This window comes from Saimiri boliviensis, chromosome 1 (assembly GCF_048565385.1).
Source record: "Saimiri boliviensis isolate mSaiBol1 chromosome 1, mSaiBol1.pri, whole genome shotgun sequence".
In the NCBI taxonomy this organism is placed as follows: Eukaryota; Metazoa; Chordata; class Mammalia; order Primates; family Cebidae; genus Saimiri; species Saimiri boliviensis.
The window spans coordinates 44,403,206-44,431,115 of NC_133449.1; the positions used below are offsets into that span (position 1 = coordinate 44,403,206).

General features: G+C 41.0%; 1 protein-coding gene across 1 annotated transcript in view; it reads left to right on the forward strand.

Annotated features, from left to right (window-relative positions):
* The window catches only part of CAMKMT (calmodulin-lysine N-methyltransferase), a 405,821-nt gene that overhangs the window by 365,703 nt on the left and 12,208 nt on the right, over window positions 1-27,910 (forward strand). Inside the window, exons 8-9 of the mRNA XM_003926755.4 lie at window positions 9,394-9,468; window positions 18,332-18,395. Of these exons, the coding sequence (XP_003926804.2) occupies window positions 9,394-9,468; window positions 18,332-18,395 (139 nt within the window). The remainder of the gene's footprint in view (window positions 1-9,393; window positions 9,469-18,331; window positions 18,396-27,910) is intronic.

Sequence of the window (27,910 nt, forward strand, 5' to 3'; positions counted from 1 at the left end):
CTAAAGGTTTATCAATGTTATTGATCTCAAAAAATCAGTGTTTGGTTTCATTGACTTTTTTCTATTATTATTAATCTCTATTATTATTATTTTTCTGTTTTATTCACTTCTGCTCTAATCTTTATTACTTCTTTTTTTCTGGTTAAGTTTAACTTACTCTTCTTTTTCTTGTGTTTTTAGCTAGAAACTGAGTTCGCTAACTGAGACCTTTCTTTCCTAATATAGGTATTTATATTGCATTAATGGCATCCCATAAATTTTGATGTATTGTATTTTCATTCAATGAAAAATAATTATCAATTTATGTTTTCATTTATTGTTTGAACCCCAGATTATTTAGAAGTATATTATTTATTTTCTAAATGTTTGAGAATTCTGCAGAGATTACTGATTTCTAATTTAATGCCATTATAGTCAGGGAAGTTTTTTTGGTTCTTTTTTTTGAGACAGAGTCTTGCTGCAACACCCAGGCTGGACTGCAATGGCACAATCTCAGCCCACTGCAACCTCTGCCTCCTGGGTTCAAGCTGTTCTCCTGCCCCAGCCTCCCAAGTGGCTAGGACTACAGGTGTGTGCCACCACACCTGGCTAATTTTTGTATTTTTAGTAGAGATGGGTTTCATCATATTGGCCAGGATGGTCTCAAACTCCTGACCTCAAGTGATCCACCCACCTTGGCCTCCCAAAGTGCTAGGATTAAGGCATCAGCCACTGTGCCCAGCCAGGGGACATAATTTTTATATGACCAGAATAATTTTAAATTTATTGAGACTTATCTATGACCCAGAATAAGCATATCTTGGTAAATGGTCTATTTGAAAACAATTGTCTATTCTGCTATTGTTGAGTGTATTCTGTAAGTATCAATTAAGTCAAGTTACTGTTAGTGTTGTTTAAGTCATCTATAGCTTTGCTTATTTTCTGTCTACTTGTTCCATCAATTACTGAAAGGGGAGTATTGAAATCTCTGACAATAATTATGGTTTTGTCTGTGTTTTTTTTTTGTAGTTGTACTTCTATCCATTTCAGCTTCATAAATTTGAAGCTCTTTTATTCAGTGCATGAACATTTAGAATTGTTATGTCTGCTTCTTGAATTGACCCTTTAACATTGTAAAGTTCTCTTCCTTGTTCCTAGTACATTCTTTGCTCTGAAATCTACTATGTCTGATATTAACACAGACACCCCAGCTTTCTTGGTATTGTTTGGTGTGACTAGTGTTGCTTGGTATACCTTTGTCCATCTTTTTACTTTTAACCTATTTGCATCTTTATATTTAAAATGCATTTATTGTAAGCCACATGTACTTGGGTCTAGCTTTTTTGTCCAGTATGACACTCTGCCTTTTAATTGGAGGGTTCAGACCATTTTTGTTTGGGGTTAGATTTAAATCTATCATTTTACTATTTGTTTTGTGATTCATCTATTTTTTGTTCCCCTTTTCATCTTTTTCTGCCTGCTTTTGTATTAAATGAGTTTAGTTTTCTTATTCTATTTTATCTCCGTTGTTGGCTTATTAGCTGTAACTCTTCGTTTTTCTATTTTAGTGGTTGCTTTAGATTTTATAATATGTATCTTTAACTTATCACAGTCTATCCTCAAATGATATACCATTTTATATATATTATTAAAACCTTATGGCCAGGCACAGTGGCTCACGCCTGTAATCCTGGCAGTTTGGGAGGCCAAGGTGGCAGATCACTTAAGGCCAAGAGTTTGAAACCAGCCTGGCTACCATGATGAAACCCCAACTCTACTTAAAAAAAAAAATTAGCTGGGTGTGGTAGTGGTAGGTGCCTGTAATTCCAGCTCCTCCGGAGTCTGAGACACAAGAGTCACTTCAAACTGGGAGGCAGAGGCCGCAAGGAGCTGAGATCATGCCACTGCACTAGAGCCTGGGCAACAGAGTGAGACTCTGTCTCAAACAAAACAAAACAAAACCTTACATGTGTATACTGCCATTTCTCACCTGACAGTCTTTATGCTACTATTGTCCTACTTTTTATCTATACATATATTATAACCCCACAATACTTGTTTGTTTAACCAATTATATTTAAAGAGGTTTAAATAATAAGAAAAAATCATATATATATTTACTTATATAGTTACTATTTCTGATTCCTTCATGTACATTTCCATCTGATATCATTTTTCTTCTGCCTTAAGCATTTTCTTTAACATTTCTTGCAGTTCAGGTCTGCTGGTGATTAATTCCTTCAGCTTTCTGTATGTCTGAAAACATCTGTTTCACCTCTTTTTGAAATACATTTTCACTGGCTATACAATTCTAGGTTGCCAGTTGTTTTTTATTCCTTTCAGTACTTATGGATGTTGCTTCACTGTCTTCTAACTTGCATTTTCATCACAAGAAATATGCTGTCATCCTTATCTTTATTTGTATATAAAACATCTTTTTCCTTTGGGTGCTTCTCAGATTTTCTCTTTATCACTACTTTTGGGCAATTTGATTATTATCATGTGCCTGCTAGTTTTTTTCATGTTTCTTGTGTTTAGGGTTGTTGAAATGTCTTGATCTCTGAGTTAATAGTTTTCATTAAATTAGGAAATTTTTCAGCCATTATTTCTTCAAATATTTTTTCTGTTATCGCCTCTCTCCTGTTTTTTGAGAATTCCAGTTACACATGTATTGACCACTTAAATTTGTCCCACAGCTCACTCTTTATTTTTATTCCTTTTTTTCTCTAGTTTCTATCACTATGTTTTCAGTTTCACTAGTCTTTTCTTCTGCATTGTCTAATCTACTGTTAATCTTATCCAATGTATTTTTCTGCTCTGGCATTGTAGTTTTCACCTCTAGAAGTTTGATTTGGGGCTTTAAAAGATATCTCCCATGTCTCTACTTGATTCTTAGAATATATTAAATCCCATTATGATAACTTTTGTAATGCCCTTGTCTGCTAATTCTGACATCTCTGTCAGTTTTCAATTGGGTTCACTTGTTTGATTTGTCTTCTCATTATGGTTTTTATTTTAATTTTTCATAGGTCTGACATCTTGGATTGTATACCAGGCATTTTGAATTTTACTTTGTTCGGATCTGAACGTTTTTATATTCTGTAAATGTTTTTGAGATTTTGTGTTTGTTTTTGAGACAGAGTCTCACACTCTGTCATGCAGGCTGGAGTGCAGTGGCACAATCACAGCTTAGTGCAGCTTCAACTTCCCAGGCTCAAGTGTTCCTCCTCCCTTCTCGCCCCACATAGCTGGGGCCACAAACATCCACCATCATGCTCATCTAATTTTTGTATTTTTTGTAGGAATGGGACCTTGCCATGTTGCCCATGCTGTTCTTGAACTCCTGACCTTAAGCAATCCTCCCACCTTGGCCTCCCAAAGTGTTTTTTTGTGTTTTGTTCTGGGATACATTTTAGTTACTTTTGATGTGTTTGGGTCTTGCTTTTAAGATTTGTTAGGCAGAACCAGAGCACCATTTAGTCTAGGGCTAATTATTCCCTACTACTGAGAAAAGACCCTTCTGAGGACTCTACACAATGCTTGTAAATTATGAGATTTTCTAATCTGGCTGGTGGAACAGGCACTATTCCTGGCCCTGTATGAGGACTGACCCACTCCCCTTCAATCCTTTGATATGATCTTCCCCATCTTCAAATAGTTTCCTCACATACATGCATGAATTAGTCATCCACAGAATATTCTAAGAGGACCATCCACAGATTTCCAGCACACACACACACACTCTCTCTCTCTTTCTCTCTCTCTCTCTCTCTCTCTCTGTGTCTCTCTTTCTGTCTCTCTTTCTCTCTCTCTCTCCTCTCTCTCTCAATCTCTCTCTCTCTTCTTTCTCCAGTGCTCTCCTATTCAGTATTTTTTCCTGGGAACTCTGACTCTCTTGGTTTTCTTAGACTCTCAGTTCCATCTTCTTAACTCAGGCAGTCCACCTGCTTTTATATCATTTCCCCCCTCTATACTACAGCCTGGAAACTCTCAAGGCAGTAAGCTGGGGTAAAGGTAGAGCTTATTTTATTTCTTTGTCTCTTTTTAAGGAATACTCTCTTTTGTTGCTGATGTTAAGTGTCTTGAAAACTATTGTTTCATATGTTTTGTCTAGGTTTTCTGTTGTTGTTTCAGAAAAAAAGGTAAATGAGGGCCTTGTTACAACATCTTTGTTGGAAGCAGAAATCTTCAGAAAGCATTTTAAGTGGCCTTCCTGTCTAGCTAATCCACACATTCGATTCAGAGAGCAATTAACAACAGAAACCTCTATTTCTTAAGGGCCTTGTATGTGCCAGGCACCGTGCTAGGTACATTCACACACAATTCATCCATATGGCATATTTATTGAGCACCTATTAGGTGCTAGGGAGTATTCTAGACATGAGAAACACATCACTGTACAAAATGGATTTTAAAAATCTATATCCCTGTGGTGCATATATTCTAGCAGGGAAAGAGAGAAGAAATAAAATCAATAATTTAGTTATATAGCACATTAAGGGTAATAGTTGCTATAGAAAAATAAAGAGCAAGATAAGGGGTTTTAGAAGCACTGGACTGAAAATAAATCATGGCAGTTTTAAAGAAGACAGTCAGGGGAGGCCTCCCTGAGAAGGTAAAACACGTAAGCAAAGACTTGAAGGTGGTAAAGGAGTGAGCTGTAGCTATAGGGATATCTGCAGGAAGAGCATTTTGGCTGCTCAAGCAGCCAGTACTAAGACCTTAGGACAGAAGCATGCCTGGGGTATTCAGGAAAGCATAAGGAGGCTAGAGCAAAGAGGGCAAGGGGGAGAGTCGTAGGAGATAAGGACAGAGTGGTAACCAGGCCCAATCTTATAAGGGCTTACAGGTCATTGTAAAGACTTTGGCTTTTGCTCTGAGTGAACAGAGAAAAAGTTCATGATCTGATACATGTTTTAAAAGAATCACTCTGGCTGCTCTCTTGAGCAAAGACTGTTGGGTGACAGATAGAAGTAGGGAGACCAATTATGTGCCTATGCAGTAATTGAGATGAGAGATGATAGTAGTTTAGACTGGAGAGGGAAGTAGAGATAGAGATGAGTGGTTAGATTTTGATATATTTCAAAGGTAGAACTAACTGCGTTTATGGCATATTGAATACAGACTGTAAAAGAAAGAGTCGGGGATACATTGAAGATTTTTGGCTGGAGCAACTGGAAAGACGGAATTACCATTAATGAGATTTTTTAAAAAAAGACTGTGAATGAAGTGAGTTTTGGGGGAAATGATTGGGAATTCAAATTTGGGCATGTTAAGTTTGAGATGTCTATTAGATATCCAAGTGGAAATATTAAAATAGGAAGTTGGCTGTATGAATCTGGAGTTCATGGGAGAGGTTCAGGCTGATAGGTCACGTAAGACAAAGACTAAACTGACCTAAATTTAGCAATGTGGAGATCTTTGGTGAGTTTGACAGCAGTATTTTTGGTGGAACGGTGGGGACAAAAGCCTGGCTGGAGTGAATTTTAAGAGAATAGGAGGAGAAGAATTGGCAACAGAATGTCTAAGCAATTTTCTCAGAAAGTTTTGCTGCAAAGGAGGAATAGAGAAATGGCGCAGTAACTGGAGGGAAGGGTATCAAGAGAGGATATTTTACAAGGCGGCAAAGAACTCCATGTTTGAATACTGATGGAAATAATCCAGAGAAAGAAGAGAGCTGATATAGGAATGAGAAGGGAAATTGCTAGAGCATGTCCCATAATAGATCAAAGGGGATGGATCTAGGTGGTATAAGAGAGGTACTGGCTGTAGTTAGAAGTATAGGTAGTTCATTTGTGCTAATAGATAGGAAGGCAGAGTACGTAGGTGCAGATGCTATTAGGAGCATAAGTGTGGTGGTAGGAGTTTATGGAAGTTCTTGGCTGATTGCTGCTTTTTTTTTTTTTTTTTTTTTTGAGAAAGGGCCTCATTTTTTGTCACCCAGGCTGGGGTGCAGTGGCTAAATCACGGCTCAGTGCAGCCTTGACTTCCTGGGCTCAGATGATCCTCCCACCTCAGCTTCCTGAGTAGCTGAGTGAGACCACAGGTGTGTGCCACCACACCCAGTTAATTTTTTGTATTTTTAGCAGAGAGGGGGCATCGCCATGTTGCCCAGGCTAGCCTCCAACTCCTGGGCTCAAGCAATCTACGTGCTTCGGCCTCCCAAAGTGCTGGGATTACAGGCATGAGCCACCGTGCCTGGCCTGATTGCTGCAATTTTGAAAGTACAGTAAGAAGCAGGGTCATCAGCTGAAAGGGAGGATGAGGGAGGTAGTGTTAGAATTTTGAAAAGAGAGTAGAAAGTGCAAAATAATGACCTAGGATAGTGGGAGACTAAATGGGCAAAGGAAATGTAAGGATAACTGCCAGATGTCATTAAGAGTCCACTTGAGGTTCATGGTCATGAATTTAAAGCAAAGCCAGTGAGGATGCTTGTGTGCTGACTCTAGCCACATTCAGGTGCACAGGTGCAGATATGGACCAGGCAGAGAGCTGGAATTAACAAATATGAGGAAGTAAGAGAGGGATGAGGAAGTTGAGGGTGTATGCAAGGGAATAATTACAATTTAAGCTGAGCAAGCAAGAAAGATGAACAGTAGGGAAGTGGAATAGTGACATGGTGATAGGATCAATGTGGCCCAGTGGGACTGAAGAATGGTTAGATCAGAGTACCTTCTAGAAGAAATGAGCAGCGAAAGGTAGGAGGGGTTGGTCGGAGAGTGGCTAGAGTTGCAGTAATTGGTAAAGGCAGGTTTAGAGGAGTGCTACTCAATGAGTAGGCCACGGTCTGGTGCCAGTCTGTGAACTGCATGTTACTGATCTGCAAGGCGATAAGTTCAGAAATCAAAATACGTGTTTAGAAACACTGCTGTAACATCCAAGCATGTGATCAGTAGACTTGTATTTGGAATGCCTTTGTGTTTTTAATCTCATTTGGCTATTCTTTTGTGACTACATTTTACAAAAATATTGGTCTGCAACAGATTAGATACAAACAAACCAAGTTTGGTCCTCCCCCACAGTGGAAGCACGTGTCACGGGCATGCATGGGAGTGTGTCCCCAGGTGGAGGACAAGGTCACTGGAGGCGAGGAGTTAAAAGGACCATATTTCTGAACAATGAAATCACCGTCATCTCTAGTCTTTCAAGATAGAAGGCTGCCTGACTGCACAGCTCCAGGAAGCGCTATTCTCATTGTATATTGCATGAACAATACAACTGCAGGTGCTGTACGAATGATGCTCTTAGAATGTTCAAGGAGATAGTTAATGTTATCCCCATTTTATAGATAAGAAAATAAGCTCAGAAAGGTTAAATAATTGCCCAGACCCATACAGCTACTAAGGGGAGGAGCCAAGATTTGAACCTAGGTCTATCTGTTGTGCGAAAGCTGAACTCTGTCCATAATACCACTACTTTCTCTCTCTCTCTGTCACATGCTTATAGCACAGCCATAAGACTCATGAGAACTGGGGAAAAATGCCTTTGGGGAATGTGTTATGGCCCATGTGACCAAGCCGGGCTTTTCAGTTTATTTTAGAGTCACGACTTGTTACAGCTGCTGTGAGAATCCATAACCAGTCACTGCCTAGACCCCTGTCTCTCCAGTTTGTCTTTGTCGAACCAAGAGGCTGAAGCCCCTCGGGAATACAATATCCACTATCACTGCAGGATTTCCTGCAGTTGTTCTTGTGCTTTAGTAATTGCGTATGTATTAAAAGCAAATTCTGAAGAGTCATTTGTGAAATGGTAAGATTATGAGTAATTTTAATACATTAATCTTTTTTTTTAAATTTGTGTGATGGGTGGATACATTACTTTTCTGATCTGAGAAATTCTAGTATAGATCTACACTTTAAACCATCTTGCTCATGGTTCAAGTTTTAGACTCTAAGACTTAGGACTCTGGTGAGGGCTGGGCAGGCCCCATCTCTCACTGAGCCTGAGTCCCGGATACACTGGGAGCCTCACCGTTTCCAGAAAAGTTGGTGTTGGTTGTTTGCTACTCTCCCCAGGTGCATGGAGTTTCTGAGAAATCCATAAACAACGTTTATGGATTGATCTCTTAGGGATTTCCTAATTCGTTTCTTGCCTCTCTGGTGGGCCTCAGCAAGTACAGCAACACTAAAGTTAATTTGTAAAGCTGATCTGGGTGTTATAGGACCTGTGAACGCTGAGGTTACTCACAGCTTCTGGAAAGCCCTCCCATGCTCCAAGTCTGTATATTCACCCAGTGCATAGGATACCACATAGGAATTGGGGTTTATGTGTCCATATGGCCCATCAGACTGCCCCTGTGAAGGCACGGTCTATGGCACAGCACAGGGCCTGACACACAGTGAGAAACGGCTCTGTAGGAATGGGTTGGACGAGTGAATGAGCAGCTGCTGCCCAGCCTGTGTAGGTATTTTTGTGGTGATGTGTTTGATATTTTCTACCTTGAGAAACTAACTGGCATTAATGTAAGTTAATGTACTGTATATGAAAAGAACTTGGGCTGACTAGTGTAAGACTTTTTATTATATTCAGACACATGACTTTTCACCTAGGGAAGATGTAGAAGAAATGAATCCACCAAAACAAGCAAATATAACTGGGCAGGGTAGGATGTGGTCACTCCGGTTAGCTCTAAAGAATCAAAATAAAAATAGGAACAGAATTTAACTTTTAAAAATAGTACTGGAAGTCACAGTTTTGGTGTGGTGGTAAGAGGAATCATTAAAATACTTGAATATGGTAAAATGCTAATCATCACAGTTGTTCGTTGAAAGTAACTAAAAGCCTCTGGTTGGCCTCACAAGCATGACTGAAGTTTTCAAATGCATTTTATTAATTATTGTTATTAATGTGAAGTTTTAAGCCTGGTCCTCTTTGGGAGGCTAAGTGTCAGTGTGGGTGAATTTTTCAATATGCCTAAAAACCAAGAACTACCAAATGAGATTTGGCTCTTCTTTTCTTCCATCTCGCCAAATTGCTCATTTCATCAGTAAGAAAAGCAACTGACATGCCAGGCAGTATAGATGCTGTCTCACATCATTCATTTTTCATAAATTTGTATTCCAGTCAAATATGGAATACTTTGTTTTCAATATGTACCTCATTGATGTGAAGGGTCCAGAATCATTATAATGACTATGGTGAAGATATTTTTTTCTCTAGTTTGTCTACAAAAACCTATAAAAACTAGCAAAAAGGTTAACTACTGTATTTAAGTAGAGAATTCTTCTTCTAGATTTGAATACTAAATAAAACACAGAAGACAGTTACATCCTATTTTTTATTATACCTTTTGAAATAATTTGTATATACCTTTTAAATAATTTCAAGTGCCACAAAAAATAATGTTAATAGCTCAAAATCAAAAGTTAAAAAAAAAACCCTATGTATAATTTTTAAAATCTTTTTCTCCTCAAGCGTTTTACGATGGGATAATGAGACAGATGTCTCTCAACTGGAAGGACATTTTGACATTGTTATGTGTGCTGACTGGTAAGTACATAAAAATCATAAAACTCCTGTTAGAAAAAATAGCTTTGCTGGAGTAATTGGGCTGTGCTGCTTTGCTGACGGCTAAGCAAAGTCAACAAATGAAGCACAAAGCCACCTTAACCTCAACAAATTAATATTCATCTCCATGTGACAGTTATAAGGTAGTCTTCTATCACAGAGTAACTTCTACCACATTATTTCCCAAAGATTGATTTTGAGAAGCATTTCCATTTTCTGGAATTGCCTCTGTTTCATGCTTGACGTATCAGTAAATGGACGACTTAGGCAAATTGCAAATAATTATGGCTCGGAGAGGAATAGTCTGGAGAAAAAGGAGTTTATCAACACAAACAGCTCAATTAGCTTACTTCTTAGGAGAGATCTGACTATTGATATAAGGGAATATATGTGTGTGTGTACCCACACATACTCTCTAGCAAATAAACATATCTGTGGAATATCTTTGGGGAAATCGCTTTTCCTAAAATATGTATTTGCTATCTAATGTTTTCAGTATTCAATTATAATATTTATACATAAAACAAAAATTATGAAATTAGATTTTATTCTTATGCAAATAATAACATTATAATCTCTGTCAGGTGCCTGCCTTTTAAAAATAATTTACATGAAATATTTTGCCCTCTGTTTTCGCCCAATCTGCTTATTTGTTAATGCAAGTCTGATCCTAAGTTACAGGATAAATATGCGTCAGGCATTAATAATTATTTCAACTGATCTTGTGTATTTTTTCATGCTATTTGAATAATAATTATTTCAGCTTATGGGAAACATTGACAATTCACAAGTATTTTCCCTGTTAAGAGTAAGATCTTGTTTGCAGTTTTATTATGATATTTATTAGGACACTTAGGATTTGAAAACACGTTAACTTCAGGTTCTGAAGAAGTTCAGTTATATTGATAAGGCTAATCATAAGATCCAGTGCTCAGGGAAGACTTTCCCTACAGGAGAGATGAATGAAATTTTCAGAAAGTGGGTTTTGTTATTTTTATTATTTTAATAAGATTTTCAATGGATAACTTTTCTACCAAAGTCCTTAGAATTGGGTTTGCTCTTTTTCTTCGGGAAAAAAAAAAAACAAAAAACAAACAAAAAAAAACTTCTCAATGAGAAGTAAATATTTTGTTCTATTCTTAGCTGAGAGTTTCTAGTTTTTCATAGCCCTTTTAGTCTTTTTGCACCCAGTTTCAGAAAATCTTGTTCCAAAAATGGGAGAAACCTAGATTTCTGACTAATCATTGATAATGTGCCTCAATGCTGCAGCCCTCATCTAATCAAAAATAAGGAGCTAAAACCTCACCGTATGATTCGAGCAAGTAATTTAGTAAATGCCTTTCCTCACCAAATATGAGAAAGAATCCTCCAGGTTTCATTGCACAGATGAAGATAATGCTGGCAGGATTAGATCAGATTAAGCATGAAAGTCAGATCAGAGAGCAGCAGCAAGAGGGAAGGGGCAGCATCTTCCTGAAGCTTTAGACGAGGGTCACACGCGGATGGGCTCCGATTATATGGGGAAGGCAGGTCTGGCCAAGAGATTTAGAGTTAAATTTGTCTCTCACACAAATATCAAAACAGCCTGGCTTTGTCATGCCTCATGTTATGGACACTCACACCATGTCATCCTATTTGTACCAGAGGGAAAAGCAGAGGAAGTAAGATTTAAGCTCTTTTCTGATTAATGTTCTCAGGTTAAAAATAGCCACACAACATGTTTGAAAAACCGTCTTTTTTCCCTAGCCATCAACAGGGTCGCGTACACTGATATACATAATGCATATTCAGTTTAAGACTTTCATTACACACACATAACATAATACAACATTATATGTATACACACACACACACACATAGATACACACATCTGGTATCTGTGTGAGAATTTATGGCTTCAAATGAATTAAATACACGAAGCTTCATTTTACAAATGGCTTTTCCATGCATGAATTTTTTTTTCCTGGTGTTGTAAGTGCCAGAATGTCAGCCTGTTTATAATTTCCCATTTGTAAATGTGAAACATTAAGCTACTCTCACTGTGATGTTCATAGTATTTCCAAAAGAAATGCTTTGGTAACGGTCTCTCTTCATATTCGCAGGGATGGGTAATCTGCTTAGGAACATAAAATGTACAGTAATATTTCTGATATGCACGTTGTGCATGTAGCAGTGAAGCACAGGATTCCACGAGTTCTTTATGTCCTGTTGGTGTGGCATGTCTCTGTAAGAGTTATTGCATGGATGCTGCTTCTAGGGGCAGGCGGGCAGGCAGGCAGGCAAACCATGCTGCATTTTTTTAAGAATGTCGCAGGGAAGGAAAAGAAAGCTCTCTTTAGACACTACCTCCAAGATGAAACCTGAAATCCTCATGCCAGAAAGAGGTGCCACACATAAATAGATCACATTAAGTCTCACACCATCTTTTAGTCATTGTCAGCAATGAGATCTGGATTAGGCCACAGGGATATGAAGCAAGAGTTGGAGTTCAAATATTAGGTACATGGATTAAAATCTTATTGAAGCATTTCTAGCAAGCGTGGTATTGTCTGATTCCCTGAATAGCTAACCAGTGGTACTGCTTGATCCCATTTACATGAAAACAAGCTCTATTCACAAACCTATTCCAAACCCACATTGTGGTTCAAGTAAAATGCACATGATCACAACAAGCGGGGATATGTTTATGTTCTTAAATCATTCATATATTCATATATTTACATTCAAGCATTCAAAAACCTGTAGGCAGTGGGGGAGATAACTTATTTCCCAGAAGAGACAGTCTGTTAGTTCACAACTAAATTTAGTAGCTCGACTAGATTATAAAATAAAGAGGCAAACTGTGAAAGCTAGTCATTATTTCACCATTCAGCATTTTTGACAATGAAAATAGTTTCATGGTTCAACAGTTCCTAAATAACTTGTAAAATGTCAACTTTGAAATATACAGAAGGAAAAATTGAGGTGGAGCCACACCTGCAAAAGGATGCTGTTGACAAACATCAAAATATTAGAATTTTTAACCACAGGTGTAGAAAAAAAACCTGCCTATTAAGTTCCTCAGTTGATTTGTTTAATGTTGAGTTTAATATAAGGATTCCTTTCTGCTGGAATGCAGTCCAGCCTGGTCCTTGCTGAGTTAGAATAGTGAGTGATTGTTAATTTTAAGCCTGCCTTTCCAGACTCCTGTTCAATCACAATATAATCTAAGGGTCTGGAAGTAAGATGTTTTTTATCCAATGAACGCTTTCATTCAGTGTTTGACGGCTCTCCAGTTTATTGTAGCTCTGCAAAAATAGAAATGACTCTGTGCATTTGAATTCTCAAAAGGCTTAGAAAGCATATCTGAAATGCCACCCATAGCCTGGCCGGCCCATTGAGCTGGGTCTGCAGGACAATCAGCACATCTGTGTGCCTGCAGCCCAAGACTGGAAAGAAATGGGGAAAGCACATTGGCCTGTAGCGACCCACCTTGCGTGCTCTCAGCATTTTTGCACTGGCTGTGTACTCTAAATTGTTTCTTTTTGGGGGGTCCTTTTTACTTTACTCTAAATGATGAAAAATGTTTGATTTTTAAGCTGATTCTGTTTTTTCCTCAAAATGGAAATACTGTAGGCTCTAGAATTTGTTTTCTTTCAGATGCTCTGATCATAGATAGCCCCAGATCACAACTCACAGACGTTTACACCTGAAAATATCTTCAATCCAAATATAGTCAACCCTTTCACCTGATACCTGAGAAGACTCAGTCCCAGAGAAAATACATGAATTGCCCAGGATTGCTCAACTAAAGGGGCAGAGCCAAGTAAAATTGGAATACGGCGTCATTCTGAGCTGTAATAAAAATCAGTTGGTAAATACTGAAAGAGGTCATCCTTTGCTGAAGTTAAATCTAAAACAGTAACTTTAACTCAGCACATTTCACCTTGAAAATTACAAAGCGGTCTTCCTTTCTATGGCTATCGACAGAGAAAAATGTCTTCTTATTCTCTGTACTAATTAACTTCCCTATGAGAGGAGTTACAGGTGTTCTGCAGTCTGCATAAAACTGATTCTAAGGGAAGTGATGAAAATGGTCTGGCACCTTTCCTTTGTTGGAAAATCTGTGACTCAGATCAGTGGAAGAAAGCAAGTGTTGATCCACAAGTGAATTATCCAGAGGGGTGTGCGTGTGTGTGTGTGTGTGTGTGTGTGTGCGCGCACGCGTGCCCTTTAATGGTCAAAGTAGACTGCCAATGTATTTTGATCAGTAACTGAAGGGAGAGTTAAAATGATATCTCCGTCCCCATCACTGACCCACTCAGCCTTTTTTAATAGATCCACTTAAGCTACTGCTGTTCTCTTAGCCCATTAGGACTTATTTAAGGGGTGAATTTTCAGGAGATTATATATCATTCCCACTAAAACACATTGAAATTGCTCAGATGACATACTCTACAAAGTGTTATAAATTCTGCATCAGAGCTAAGTAGAAAGTGAGCTTGCTTGGAATAAAGATCTATTAAAGAACTACAAGAATTACTTTTGGGAAATTTGATTTGGAGAGATGGAGTAGACCGCATTACATTTCAAATAACTGTGTTTGGAATGTGTGCTGTGTGTTAAGCTGTGATGTTAACATCTTTGTCATCCTGACCAACTTTAAGAAGAAATAACGCTTTATAAAGGCATGTCTGAAGCTCAGCTGTGAGAGGGTGCTGTTTATTATTTTTCTGACAGTCTTACCAGCTCTTAGGATGCATAGGTATAAACCAAGTGTGGTCCTTTGCTTAAATGCCACATATCCCAATCAGCCAGGTTTCCCATAGGCCTGGGTAACTGACAGAGATACTTTCCTACAATCATAATCTTTTTAAAACCCAGAATGCTTAATTATTAAAACTCAAGATATTGTTACCTCACTAAGGAATAAAATACGGAGTCCTGAAGAGCCAACATTTTTAAAGACTTACTTATAATTTTATTCCGTTCTCATTAATTCTTAATGGTTATTAATCATTGTTTAATATGACTTAATGGCAAATTTGCATAGCACTTAATTTACATACATTCCGTGCTTCAAGATTTAAGAATGTGGTTTTAGGAAAGGGAAAGACAAAGTCTTTCCATGGGTAATAATCAGATCATCCTGAGAGATGGATGGAACAGGATAAGGTTCCATTCTGGACATGGTTTGTAGCTCATCTGAGAATTCTTTATCTGTTGCTCAAAGCACCCGTCTGTAGAGGAACCTTCCACGGAACTTGCAGTGACCAAAGAAGCTCAAGCAGTGACTTTTTGGAAACTTAATATAAACTGCTCTCCTCAGAGGAGAGAATCATTAAATCGAAAGAGAACCTAGTCTGGTGAAACATCCTACCTGAAAGTTGATTCATCCTTGACAATATCAGTAAAGGAATGTGTACCACCCACTTTAGGGACATTGAAACTGTCACCCTGCATAAGCTCCTCAATTCCAAGGACTGTGATGATCTGCCAGTCAGTCTGCAAGTAATCGCGTATTGAGCACCTTCCGTGTGTATGCTGTGCTGAAACTATTAATAGTAAAGCAAAATGAAGACAGAATGGAAGCTCCTTGAGGACAGGAACTTTATCTTATTCATAGCTCATCCTCAGTACCTAAATTTGCCCTTAGTATATATAGTAGATGCTCAACAAATATTTATCAGCTAACATATCCTATTGATTTGATGCCCACATAGTCATATAGGTGGGTGCTTATTGACAAGGAAACAAAGGCTTCAAATGAAGTGACCTTCCCAAAGTCACATAGCAGCAGCATCAAAACAAGAGCTCTTTAAAACCCTGAACCATACTCCTCAGTTGTCTAAAGTATAGCTCCACACAGCAGCCCCCTCTGAGTGAGGATAGCAGCCTTCCCACTGACAGCTGGTACTCACCCTTAGCTAAGAGAAGGATGAGGCAGGTCCCTAGAGTAGGTGGTGGTACTTACTCCTGCTATGTGAAGAGACAGGAGGCTATATCAGAGGGGACTGACCTGCAGCTTTAGAAACGGGAGTAGGGGCCTTCCTTAGGCCCCTCATGGAGATGGCTGATGCACAAGATTGCTGAGTATTCTAGCTTAAGTCAAGGGGCCCACTGTTAGAGAAGATATCCAGGTTGTGAATGAAACAGTTTTCCATATGACTTTCCAAACAAATGCATTTAAAATGGTGTTATGGGTTAAGAGGTTTCAAAAGTAGTTTTGCTGTCCCTGCTTTTTATTTTTTATTTTTTTATTTTTTTGAGACAAAGTCTCACTCTGTCACCCAGGCTGGAGTACACTGGTGCGATCTCAGCTCACTGCAGCCTCCGCCTCCCAGGTTCAAGCAGTTCTTCTGCCTCAGCCTCCCAAGTAGCTGGGATTACAGATGGGCACCACCACACTTGGCTAATTTTTGTATTTTTAGTAGAGATGGGTTTCTCTATGTTGGTCAGGCTGGTCTTGAAGTCCTGACCTCAAGTGATCGGCCCACCTTGGTCTCCCAAAGTGCTAGGATTATATGCACGAGCCACCATGCCCAGCCTGCTGCCCCTGCTTTTTTAAAAGACATCGTTGTCAATTTTCATTAAGTAGAAGATAGTCCTATTCATTTATTTATTTTATTTTATTTTTATGCCTGTTGCTGGCATCTGCTTCTGGTGGGGACCTCAGGGAGTTTCCTCATGGTAGAAGCCACAGGGGAAGCAGGCGGTCACATGGTGAGAGAGGGGGAGCAATATCGAGAGAAGGACGAGAGGCTCTTTCAAACAACCAGATCTCACATGAGCTCATTCCCATGGGGAGTTCACCAACGTAGATCCGGCCCATGGATGAAAGATCCGCCCCATGACCCAATACCTCCCACTAGGCCCCACCGCCAACATTGGGGATCCCATTTCAACATGAGATTTGAGGGGACAAACATCCAAACAGTATCACTGCCTTTCAGTGCTGTATATACAATTCGGGTCCCATGGTTTTGGAATCCTGGATATTTCAGGACTGTTCAGATTTCAAAGATTCAGCTGTATTTTCTAAGCTCAGTTATTATGAGCTCAGTTCATAGTTATTACGTTGGTGTAGCTTTTGCACCAACATAATATCAGCTCATATATCCTAATATGGGGTTCAGGAAAAAAAAAAGTCCCTACCGATAGCTATCATTGGCAGTCTCTAGCAGCTTTGCTCTCTCTTGGCAGAGTGCTCTAGCAATGCCCAGGAGCCTTTCTGCAGAGGCTGGACAACTCCCTAATGTTTGGCAGCCAGTTCTGTTGTGCATGCCTTTAGCACTAAATGCCTTCACCTGTACCCACCCCAGCCCCACCCGCAGAATCCTTTCCTTGGTTTTAATAAACATCCAGCTGTCTTTGTCCATGTACTGCTGCTATAACGGAATGCCACAAATTGGGTAACTTATAAAGAACAGAAATTTACTTCTCACAGTTCTGGAGGCTGGGAAATCCAAGATCAAGGCACTGACAGGTTTGGCATCTGGTGAGCATCTGGTTTCTTCTGCCAAGATGACACCTAGAATGCTGCATCCTGTGGAGCAGAGGAACAGGTGACCTAACATAGCAGAAGGCAGAAGGGCAGAAAGGAGGCAAACTCCCCACCTCTCAATACTGTTGCATTGGGGATTAAGTTTCCAACACATGAATTTAGGGGAAGCATTCAGACCATAGCACCAGGTATGGCCGAATTAAGTAACTTGCTACCTACTGCCAAGCAACCCAAACTCAGGTCTAGGACCTGCAAGTTCAGATAAGGAAACTGTGTCCCAAGCTTCCAAGATAATACCTGGTGAGGACAGATTCAGACTGACCCAAGCAAAGGGGTGACAGACAGGGCTACCCGAACAGAAATTTGCTAAAGGGATGGAAAATGAAAAATCAAAGTGAACTATAAAAGCATTAACATGGGCTGGGTACAGAGGCATGTGCTTGTAATCCCAGCACTTTGGGAGGCTGAGGCAGGAAGATTGCTTGAGCCCAGTAGTTCAAGAGTTCAAAACTAGCCCTGGCAACAGAGTGAGACCCTGTCTCTTAAAAAAAAAAAAAAAAAAAAAAGAACTAGCTGGGCATGGTGGCGCACACCTCTAGTCCTAGCTATTGGGGAGGCTGAGGTGGGAGGATTGCTTGACCCTGGCGTTTGAGGCTGCAGTGAGCTATTATGTGTGTTCACATCACTGCACTTCAGTCTGGATGTCAGAGCAAAATTCTGCCTCAAAAAAAGAAAAAAGAAAGAAAAAACAAACAAAAAGTCAGTGTAGAGGCCCAGAGAGGAAAATCCAAAGTTGCCATGGTCTCTGTGAAGTCTTGCCTGGGCCTGCTCTTTGGTTTTTAGCTGTTCACTCCTAAGTCAGAGGCTGAGTCTAACTAACCTCAGTGCTGTTTCTAGTCACTAAAATCCATTACCTCCTTGAGATAAATGTCATGGTTTGGGTGTTACAGGGCTGTTGGCTTGTTGTCTGAGGGCTGCCACACAGTACCCTTGGTGGGCAGAGGGCCCAGGTCTAAGGGAGACCAGGCTGTAATGACAGGAAGTGCCCAGAGTGCTCCATCTCAACCAGATGGCTACCCCAAACAGCAGTTTGGAAATTGTCCCTGTAACATTCACACATGGCCCAGTCATGTGTGAGTCCTGACCCATTTGCATACTGACAAGTTGACTTTAGTTGGATAACACTGACCACAATATCTCCTCCCCCCCACTCCCTCCAGTGAGACACTTGAATGGTAGGAAACAATTTCTCTTTTTTAGTGTTGGGTAAACATGTGTAATTAGCCTTGTACTTATCTCTATTAGTATCATTAGACTTGAAAACCCAGTTTAATCTGGATTCTGCTCTCTTCTCAATGTCAGCCTGTTTCTGGACCAGTACAGAGCCAGCCTTGTTGATGCAATAAAGAGATTACTCCGGCCCAGGGTAAGTGTGTTTCTATTTTCTCCTGAACAGTGGCTACAGAATAATTAGTCTGTGCACAAAGATGGAGAGAGTAATGGAATGGCAGGATTAATGTCATGTAATACTTTAATACTTATTATGTCCAACTTCAATTGGGTCTTCTGATCTATTAGATTCTTTCCTAATCATAACTAGGAAACTTCTTACCCTTGACCTTCTGATAAGAAACACAGTGGGTAGTAAAATAAATGCAACTGCTTCAAAGATAGTGTGAGATTATTATTATCAAAGAATTTCTTGAGTCTTTTCCTTTGATGACAATAACTTCATATTAAAGTCGAAGTATGATATTGAAAGTTTTCTGTTGACTTGCGTCATTTTAATTCCTTCAGTGGTAACCTTTGTCATTGGGTATTTATTTATTGCAAAAGAATACTTTTTTCTTTTTATTTCTGTTTATATTAAAGAAAAAGGACTTCAGATGAATCTGTATATTAATAGTTCTATGCTTTAAAAGGAAGCCATTATTTACATATTATAAACATTAGGTCACAATGAAGCCAAGCATGGCATGAAATATTGTGCACATTTTTACATTTATATATCCATTTATGCCTGTGAGTAAATTACAGAGTTTGTATCCACTTGTATTTTGTTGGACTGTTATACTAAGCTAGGAGGTCCTGCAGCCTAAACGGAGAGTTAATATACATCTATTTAAAGTAAGAAAACGAGTTTAAAGCTCATGCATTAAAAAAAAAAATCTTATAACTATGTAAGACTCTTGCTGTGCCATAGGAATTTAAAATAGGTTAACAGTAGTAATATAGTCAAAGATAGGAACGCATATTTATCTAAGAACACTGAAGAGTGTGTGTGTGTGTTTCTAAAGTATTTTTCTAGAAAAGCTCACTCTAGTCTTCTGACTCAGTGAGACTTACAGACCAATACCTTTTAACCTTTTTTTTTCAAATATCTTTTTTATATTGAAGGTTCCCAGAGCAATCTTATAATCATCCTTTGCCAGACACTGTTGCTTTTTATTCTGCTATCTCTATGTAGCTCAGAAACTTAAAATAGGCCTCTCAAAGGAGTAACCATAGCCTCATAAGTGGTCATCAGTCCATTCACTTGGCCTCATCAGTTGCCCCTGTGAAACGGGCAGTAGATCTTGAGGCAAGAAAGGGGCATGTTCCAAGCCATCGATGGCCACTGCCTGGTCGGGTAGGCAGCCCAAGTTGAGAACAGAAGGAATTTTGGGTATCTCCATCCCCAGACCCCTGTTGGCCTTGGGTGATTCTTGTGAGCATTTGCAAGACCAGGATTTTCAGGGACGGCCTGAGATTCTTAGATATGAAGGCCTCTATGAAGATGTATCATACATAAATATAATGCTTTCAAGGACTCCTGGATCTCACACTGCACAAACAATACTTCACTCATCACCAATGCCCCTTCAAGGCCTATTTGTGGCAAATACTCCATTTTGCAGCAAATTTGCATGATTTACCTAGGATCTATTGTAAATCATTCGCGTGATTTACAATAGAAAAGTGCCCAAGCTATGAACAGACCTAAACGCAGACTGGACTGGAATCTAGCAGCTCTTCTGTACCCTCTAATAAACCCTGAGCATACTCCCTCTGTGTGAAGTGTGGCTGCACCCGGCAGCCCCCTCCAGGCAAGGATAGCAGCCCTCCTGCTGACAGCTGATACTCACCCTTAGCCTAGAAAAGGGTGAGGCAGGGCCCTAGGGGAGGTGCAGTTACTCCTGCTATGTGAGGAACAGGGAGGCCAAGTCAGAGGGGCTCACACTAACCTGTAGCATTAGAAATGGCAGTGGTTGGGGGGAGGGCCTCACTTAGGTCCCTCTTGGAATGGCTGATGCCCAAGGCTGCCAGGTATTCTAAAGTGTCAGGAGCCCACCGTCAGAGGGGAATCCCAGTTGTGGATGGCACATGGACTTACCAAAATTACCACCCAGGAACCACATCCCCATCTGGAGGTCTAGGGAGGTGGACACTTGTCCTCCCTGAGCCTCCACCCAAATGGACCACGGAAGGGTCATGTGGGCTGGGCAGTGAACAGCACAGTCCCATAGCCTGCGCTGGTGGGCTAGGAGGCTGTCCAGAGCACAGGGTAACCAGAGGAAAACTGGACTTTTCTTCTGAGCTCTCAGAGCTGGCTATTTGCTGACGGACCTCCCCCTGCTGAGTATACAGTCCAAGACTAAGAAAATGGTCAGGGTTTTATTCCATTACAATTGAGCTGGTTTTAGTGTTCTCTTGAACCCAGACAACTCCTCTATGGTTTTGTGGCCCAAAGGCCGAAGCTGTCACAAGAAGCCCACAAAGAAACTACGTGGTGGGCTACATGGTGGATCCTGAGTTCTTGATGATTCAGTGCAAGATACAGCAAGTTCTTTGTGTACTTCCAGCAAATGCTTCAAGTTCATAGTGTGGCCCCAGTTTCTGAAGGTATAGTGTAGTGGGTGGAAAGCATCAGAAAAATCTGTATACAAAACCCAAGTCTACATTAACTACCTGGGCTCTCTGAGCCTGAGTTTCCTCACCTGTCAAAAGGCAGGCCTAATGCTCACGTTGTGGGCTGGTGTGAAATATTTACATATGTAAATCCTTGGTCTGTGCCTGGCTCACAGGAGGTGCTCCTTAAGGGGAGCTGCTTCTCTTTTATTGCTCTACAACTTATTGAGGTTAACCCACAGGAGACATTTGTCCAGGGGGATGCTGGCTTGGCTGATGGGACACCTGAGTTCCAGGCCCAGTGTGGCACTAACAGGCTCTGGAATCATCTCTCGCTCCATTCTCCCCAAAGAGGGAAAATGAGGAAGTTTACCTGTGCTCTCATAGAGTTCTGTGAGCTCTGAAATCCTACATTCGCCTCACAGACAGAAGGTGTATGTGGGCCCTGGAGGCAGAACGCTTAGGTTCAAATCTGGTCTCTGCCATTAACGGAATTAATGTCTGGAAGCCTCAGTTTCTCATCTGTAAAATGGGGAGTGAAAAAGCTGATACACTGTAATAGACATGATTGGCTCTGAGTGTCTATTCAAGGTTAGCTCTGGTTACTTTGACTGGTAAATACAGGCTATGGGGGCCTTCAGCCAAGCATTTTCCTGGACAAATGCCAGTGGCAGGGGGAGACATGATTTTCTTGAGCTGGACTTTGAGAATTTCTGCACAATGGCACTCTGCATCTCCCCTGCATATGTGTCCTGAACACCTGTAGCAGGCCCTGCACTGATTCCAGGAGGATTGTCTACCTAGATGAAGATGACACTTTACTACAGGCAGTCCCCACCAGGTCAGGGGAGAGTGCTCTACATTGGCAAGAGAGAAGTAACTGCATCTTGAAGGTTCAAGCGTCAAGCTGTAGGAACAAATGAATTCTGCCATTTAGGGGAGTATGGTTGATTTCTACCCAAGCCAATCAGTTGTCTGCGGTCAGAGGGCCCAGAAGCAAAGAAAATAAATGGAAAGGGGGAGTTTCTCTGCCTTTCAGTTTCCACACTGAAGCTATGAATGAAAAGAAACAGGGCCCTAGAGAGAGCGTAGCCACCAGGGTGGGCTCCTTGCTTGGCCCAGGGGTCATGTCGGATCCCAGGTTGAGCTTAGATCCTCAGTCAGACAGGCACCTGTGCCTGAAAAGTCATTACAGCAGGCCCCAAATTTCAGCAGGGCATGTTTGTTACCACCTGAAATGGAGACTTTCCTCAACCTGCTGGTCTAAAGAAACTGTAAAGATCGTTAACTCCTGTCAGAACTATCTTCAACCGCAAGGGACCCTCCAGCAAACTTTATAGATGAAAACAATAGAATATGTATGAAAAATGAATGAAATCAGCACATTTTACCCATTCCAAGAAGGAATGCCCCCCCAGCCGCCCTCCACCTACCTACTTTTCCCTCTGATGAGTGGCTTCTTGTTGCCGATGATTGATAGAGTGACTCACTGTCATTGTATTCTTTAAAGTCCATGACAACAGCAGTGTCCAGTATCAGAGGACCCAAATGTAATTTAAAATACAGGCACAGCAGCCTGCAAGTTGAACTTTCATCCAGGAATGACAACCAACAAATGGTATCTACTAATATTCCTCTGAAATGGCTTTGGGTACAGGGAGGGGAGCCAAGTCAACCAGACAGGATGAGTTTGCCCAGGTCCAGAGGATAGAATATTGACAGTAATCCAGCTTGTTACCACTGCTAACCCACTGTCAAGAATCCAGAAATATCACTGTGGAATTCACTTAACCTTCTTCAGAAATTGGCCCTAACTGACCACCAGTTTCCCAGAGTCCTGCCAATATTCCAGGTTTCCTATAAATGTAAATAATAAACTCTCGTATTAGAAAAGCAATTTTTTGGGGGAGACAGGGTGCCACTCAGTCACCCAGGCTGGAGTGCAGTGGAACCATCACCGCTCACTGCAGCCATGAACTCCCAGACTCAGGTGATCTTCCTGCCTCAGCCTCTCAGATAGCTAGGACTATAGATATGCACCACCACGTCTGGCTAATTTTTGTATTTTTTATAGATATGAGCTTTCACCATGTTGCCCAGGCTGATCTTGAACTCCTGGGCTCAAGCAGTCCTCCTGCCTTGGCCTCCCAAAGTGCTGGGATTACAGGCATGAGCCACTGTGCCCAGCCAAGTTCTTTTTGCTGAGAGACTTTCTCATCTTTTTTTTTTTTTTTGAAAAAATTTAACATCTCTGCCCACCTCTGTATAAACCTCTTTGTTTGCTCATTTCAGGGAAATTACCTTGCGTATGTGGGATCAGTACAGTGAACTGAAATAGTGCCGAAAGGCACTTGGGTTTTTATCTGCCTACTGAGTCAGAGACCCAGCAAGTCCTCACCAGTTCTTGGTGAAAAATTAGCTCCTATGGTTGTAGGATTGCCTTTGACGCAAGGGTTGTAGCTTAGAGAGAGTCCTCAGATGGTTTTAAGACCCTCAGAGCAGGGGCCCAGCCCTGAGAAGTCTTTTTCTAATATCTACCCAGATGCTATTCAGCACTTACAGTACTGTGTGCTTAGCAGAGAATACCAAAACATGAGGCAGAGTCTCTGCCTCCAAGGACGTTGCAGTCTGGTTGTGGAGGTGTAACATACACCAGACAGTGCAAAATATAGCCCAGTGCCATTTTTATTTGTTTTGTGAATCTTTCAGCTTTATGCCTTCAGTAGAAGGAGAAATACTCTCTCCTGATTCAACAAACATTTGTTGAGCAACTGCTATCTGCTTGGCACTGACGCCATTCCTATGTGCTGAGGAATGTGGGCTAGGAGAATGACTATGAACTAGGAGCACTGTGGGAATCTCATAGCTTAGCAGGACAGGTGAATACATGAACTCCCAGGAATTCATGTAGTCCACAGTGCAATATGGTGGGTACAAGGAGGGAGCCAAGCCAACCAGACAGGCTGCACCAGGAGAAAGCATCAAGAGTGACTAACTGCCTGAGGAAGGTTTTCCTAGAGGCAGTGGTGTCTGACTTTGGTCTTAAAGAGTAAGAAGGGCACTGCGAGTGTGTAGAGTAAGAAAAAAAAGAAAGAAAGAAAGAAAAAGCATGATGTGTTTTGGGATCAACAGGAAGTTGCTCTGGCTGGAGTGTAAGAGTGTCTGTGGTTTTGAGGTTAGGGTTGAGGGAAGGGCAGGAAGATGAAGTTAAAGAGTTATGAACAGCCAAGAACACTGGGGTGAAGAGACCAGGCTCTACTGTATGGGTAACAGAGAGCCAATGAAATTTTTTGAGCAGTGGTGTGGTCAGGTGTACCTTCTAGAAAGATCACTCTGCCCATAGCATAAAGGGTAAATTGGAGTAAGGGAGAGCTTGAAAGCAATGAAGCTCCTCAGAGGTCCAGTGTGGACCAATATCCGCCTGGAATTATCCATTTAGGAGCTAGTGAAGACCTGAAAATGGAGAAGAGGACATTGAATGGATATTCACTGAGAGTTGCATTCAGCAAACATTTATTGAGTGCCTCTCAGATGCCAGTCACTGTGCCAGGCCCTGGGGATAGAGTGAGATATGACCTAACCCTGCCCTGGAGGGGCTCACAGTCCAGAGACAAGCAAGGGATGATCATCTGGTGGTGTGTGCCTGGCACAGCAGAGGTGTGGGCAGCCCCTGGGGGCAGGCAGTGGAGGTGGCTAACGGGGGAGGAGTTACAGTATGGAGGCCAGAGAAGTCAGCAAGGGCATCACCAGGACAGGCAGTCTAACCTGGGTGCTGAGGGATGAGTAAGAGTAACCAGGCAGATAGAGAACTGGAGGTGAGGGAAGCATTCCGCCCAAGGGGAGCATCAGACACAGGATACGTAAAAGAACAGATGGGAGCTGTGATGAGGATGGGCTGACTAGTGCCCAAGGAGCGAATGAGGGAGTGGCGGGCCACGGGGCTTCGACAAAGGCATGGGGCAGGTCACGGGGACTTCACCTGCTATCCCAAGAAGGTAGGACCTAAGGCAAGGTTTTCAAACCCTGTTTAAATGGCAGAACACTTTGGTCAAAACTTCTTAGACAGCGCCCCAATCACAAAACAGATAAAAATGGTGCAGCTCTAGGTAAACTAAATGTGAAGCTGGTACTTCTTCTGTCTTGGCTTCCTCTTATCCCTCAAGGCCACCCCTGTAGCAATTCAGAACACAGTTTGAGAACCACCTGCAGCAGGTGACAGTAATGCAGGTGAGGGGGGTGGCACTGAAAGATCTTGAAGGGCAATGCTGTGGTTCCCAAGTTTCCAGCTTTATTTTGAAAGTGACAGATACAGAAGTGCTTGGTACCTAAGAGGTACTCAGTGTGCTTGTCTGAGTGTATGTGTATGTATGTGCTGTGTTTGATGGGTACTGCCCTGGGAAGGATAAGGGTTAGCAGTCAAGATTATTGAGTTTTATTTTGGACAAAATGGATTAAAGGTATTTTCAGAATATCCACATGCAGTAGGCACCTGAAAATATAGATGTGAGCCCTGGGCAATGGTGAAAGCTATGGTTACAGACTTGGGAGTTATTGGTATATAAGTGATAGCTGAAGCCATGGACATCAGTACAATTGCCTAGAATTAGATGGAACATGATGAAAAAGTAGGCAGAATCTTGAGGACCACTGACAAAAGACAGGTCAGAGAAGAGAAGCTACTAAAGAAGGCTGAGAGAAGCTAAGAGAGATGCCAGGAGAGGAAGCAGGAGAAGGCAGCATTTCAGAAACAGGTAAAAAAAAATAGAAGATAGGCTGGGCACAGTGGCTCACATCTGTAATCCCAACACTTTGGGAGACCAAGGTGGGAGGATCATTTGAGGCCAAGAGTTCGAGAGCAGCCTGGGCAGCATAACAAGACCTCATTTTTATAAATGACGACAAAGAAATAGAAAATAAGCATAAGCTTAAACATATAATTGATATTTACTAGTGTGGTTGCTTAGAAATGAAAAAAGGAATAAGCTAAATGGAGTGCTTCCTCTGTCTTGGTCTCCATCCCCTAATACATTTTGTTGGTATAGCATATTCCTTTTACAATAAATCTGAAGCATACCTATTTTTCCAGAAGTACACACCCTTTACTATATAGGTATAGATTAGTCTAGCAGAATAACAACTGAGCTCACAATATAAACAGTATCTCTCTGGTTTAGTGGAACTTCTCCCTCTTCTCTCCAGGAGTAAATGACTTCTCTCAAATTTCTGCTCATCAGTCAAAGTGTTAATTTCAATTGAGCATTCATTCTGAGTTTAAAGTGGTTCCGCAATGGAATGCTTAGAAAGTTGTGCTTTGGCAAATTGAAAATAATTTTTCTAAAGTGATGGGCTAATTTGAAATCCATATTCCTTTTCTCGTTTTGATTTGTGCGATTGAAATTGTAAAGCATATTCCTCTGATCGTACAGGTCCGCCTGTGACGTGTTGTCTCCCCTGGGGGTACTGGGGTCTTCTAAAACCATTCATTATGGGGAGGGGGAGGATGTTGCCACTCAGTATGCTCAGTGAATGAATGGATGATGGGCTATTTTCCATCCTATTAACCCACATCTCAAAGGTGTCTGTATTCAATAAACTGAAAAAGAAAACAAAACTCCTGATGAGTAATTAGAAATTAAAACTACTACCCAGTCTTTCTCTCTCTCATGGGCACAGAATGCTGCTCTCTGAAATCTCATCATAGCAGCTGACTCTGTAAAAGCTTCTTGGAAAAATCTTTTCAAAAGAATAAGCAGTAGAACATGGCTTTTGAATTCCCAAAGTCTCAAATTTTTTAGATGACTCAACTTCTGGATTTAGTTTATTGTCTCGTCAAATATTGCCTGAGTGCTTACTATGTACTAGGCACTGAGAAAATGTAGTGAATAAAACATTAGAAGATCCCGTTGTCATGGAGTATGCATTTGAGCCAGAGAACACAGGGCAATAACAAACAAGGATACAATGTGTGTCCCTGGTGATAAGTGCTAAGAGCAAAAATAAAGCCCAGCGAGGGACTGTGTTCTAGGGAGGGTGGTTAGGGAGGGACAGGTAGACTGAGAGCTGAAGGCGGAAAGGGATGTTTAGGCAGACAGGGCTGTCACATGCTTAGCTGCCGCCCTTACAGCTCACCCCAAGCAACACATGTGGGATGCACTGCTTTGTCAATGCAAGGATCAGCCTAACCTGGAAACCTGTAGCCTTATGCACATTATGATATGCAGCTTAGATAATAGCTGTTAAAAACCTACTCTTCAAGGGTTACTGTGAGACAACTTTTGCAGGTGACTTTTAAATAAAACAGCTTCCATTATTCAAAAATCCAGAATGGCAACCAGCTCTTAGAAATGACTAAAATGACCTACCAGCATTCCCTGTTTTTTTCCTAATGGAGACTTTTGCTCTCCTGCTGAGACCATGTATTATATCTAGTTTCACATCAAAATGAATTTTTGCTGCTAAGTTTGAAAACTGCCTGAAAATAGCAATTAATATTGAAAAAGCTGACAGAACCTTAAGTGTAGTGGCATGATTGGTGCTGCTATAATTATGTGCCTGAGTGTGTACAGGCCTACGTAAACACAGTATGAAAACACACTTGATGCCCAGGACAGTGTATCCACGTATTTTCTTACAGGTAAGTGAGGGTGAAGGGGAGACGGAGAGAGAATTGATAGAATGTTTAGAGCACTGTTCGGTGGCATGGATTTTTCTAATCTTACATCAGTATGATCTTTCTAATTATTTTCACATTCATCCCTGCATTTGATCCTCACAGTTTGCTGGGGCGGAAAGGCAGGGCAGGCTTTGTTCTTCCCATTTGATGGATGAGAAAACCGAGTGGATCAGCAAGGATGGCTTCAGGTTCTTACCTACAAAATGGAGCGATTGGACAACATTATCTCCAAGGTTCCCTCTAGCTCAAAAGTTCTGTGATTATTTTCTGATTGTCCTGAGATGACACAGCTGCTTAATGGTGGAGACTCCTCTTAAGTCCAGAGTCCTTTCTGCCGCATTTCCTCCTTACAGTCTTCAAACCCTTCACTGCATGTTTAA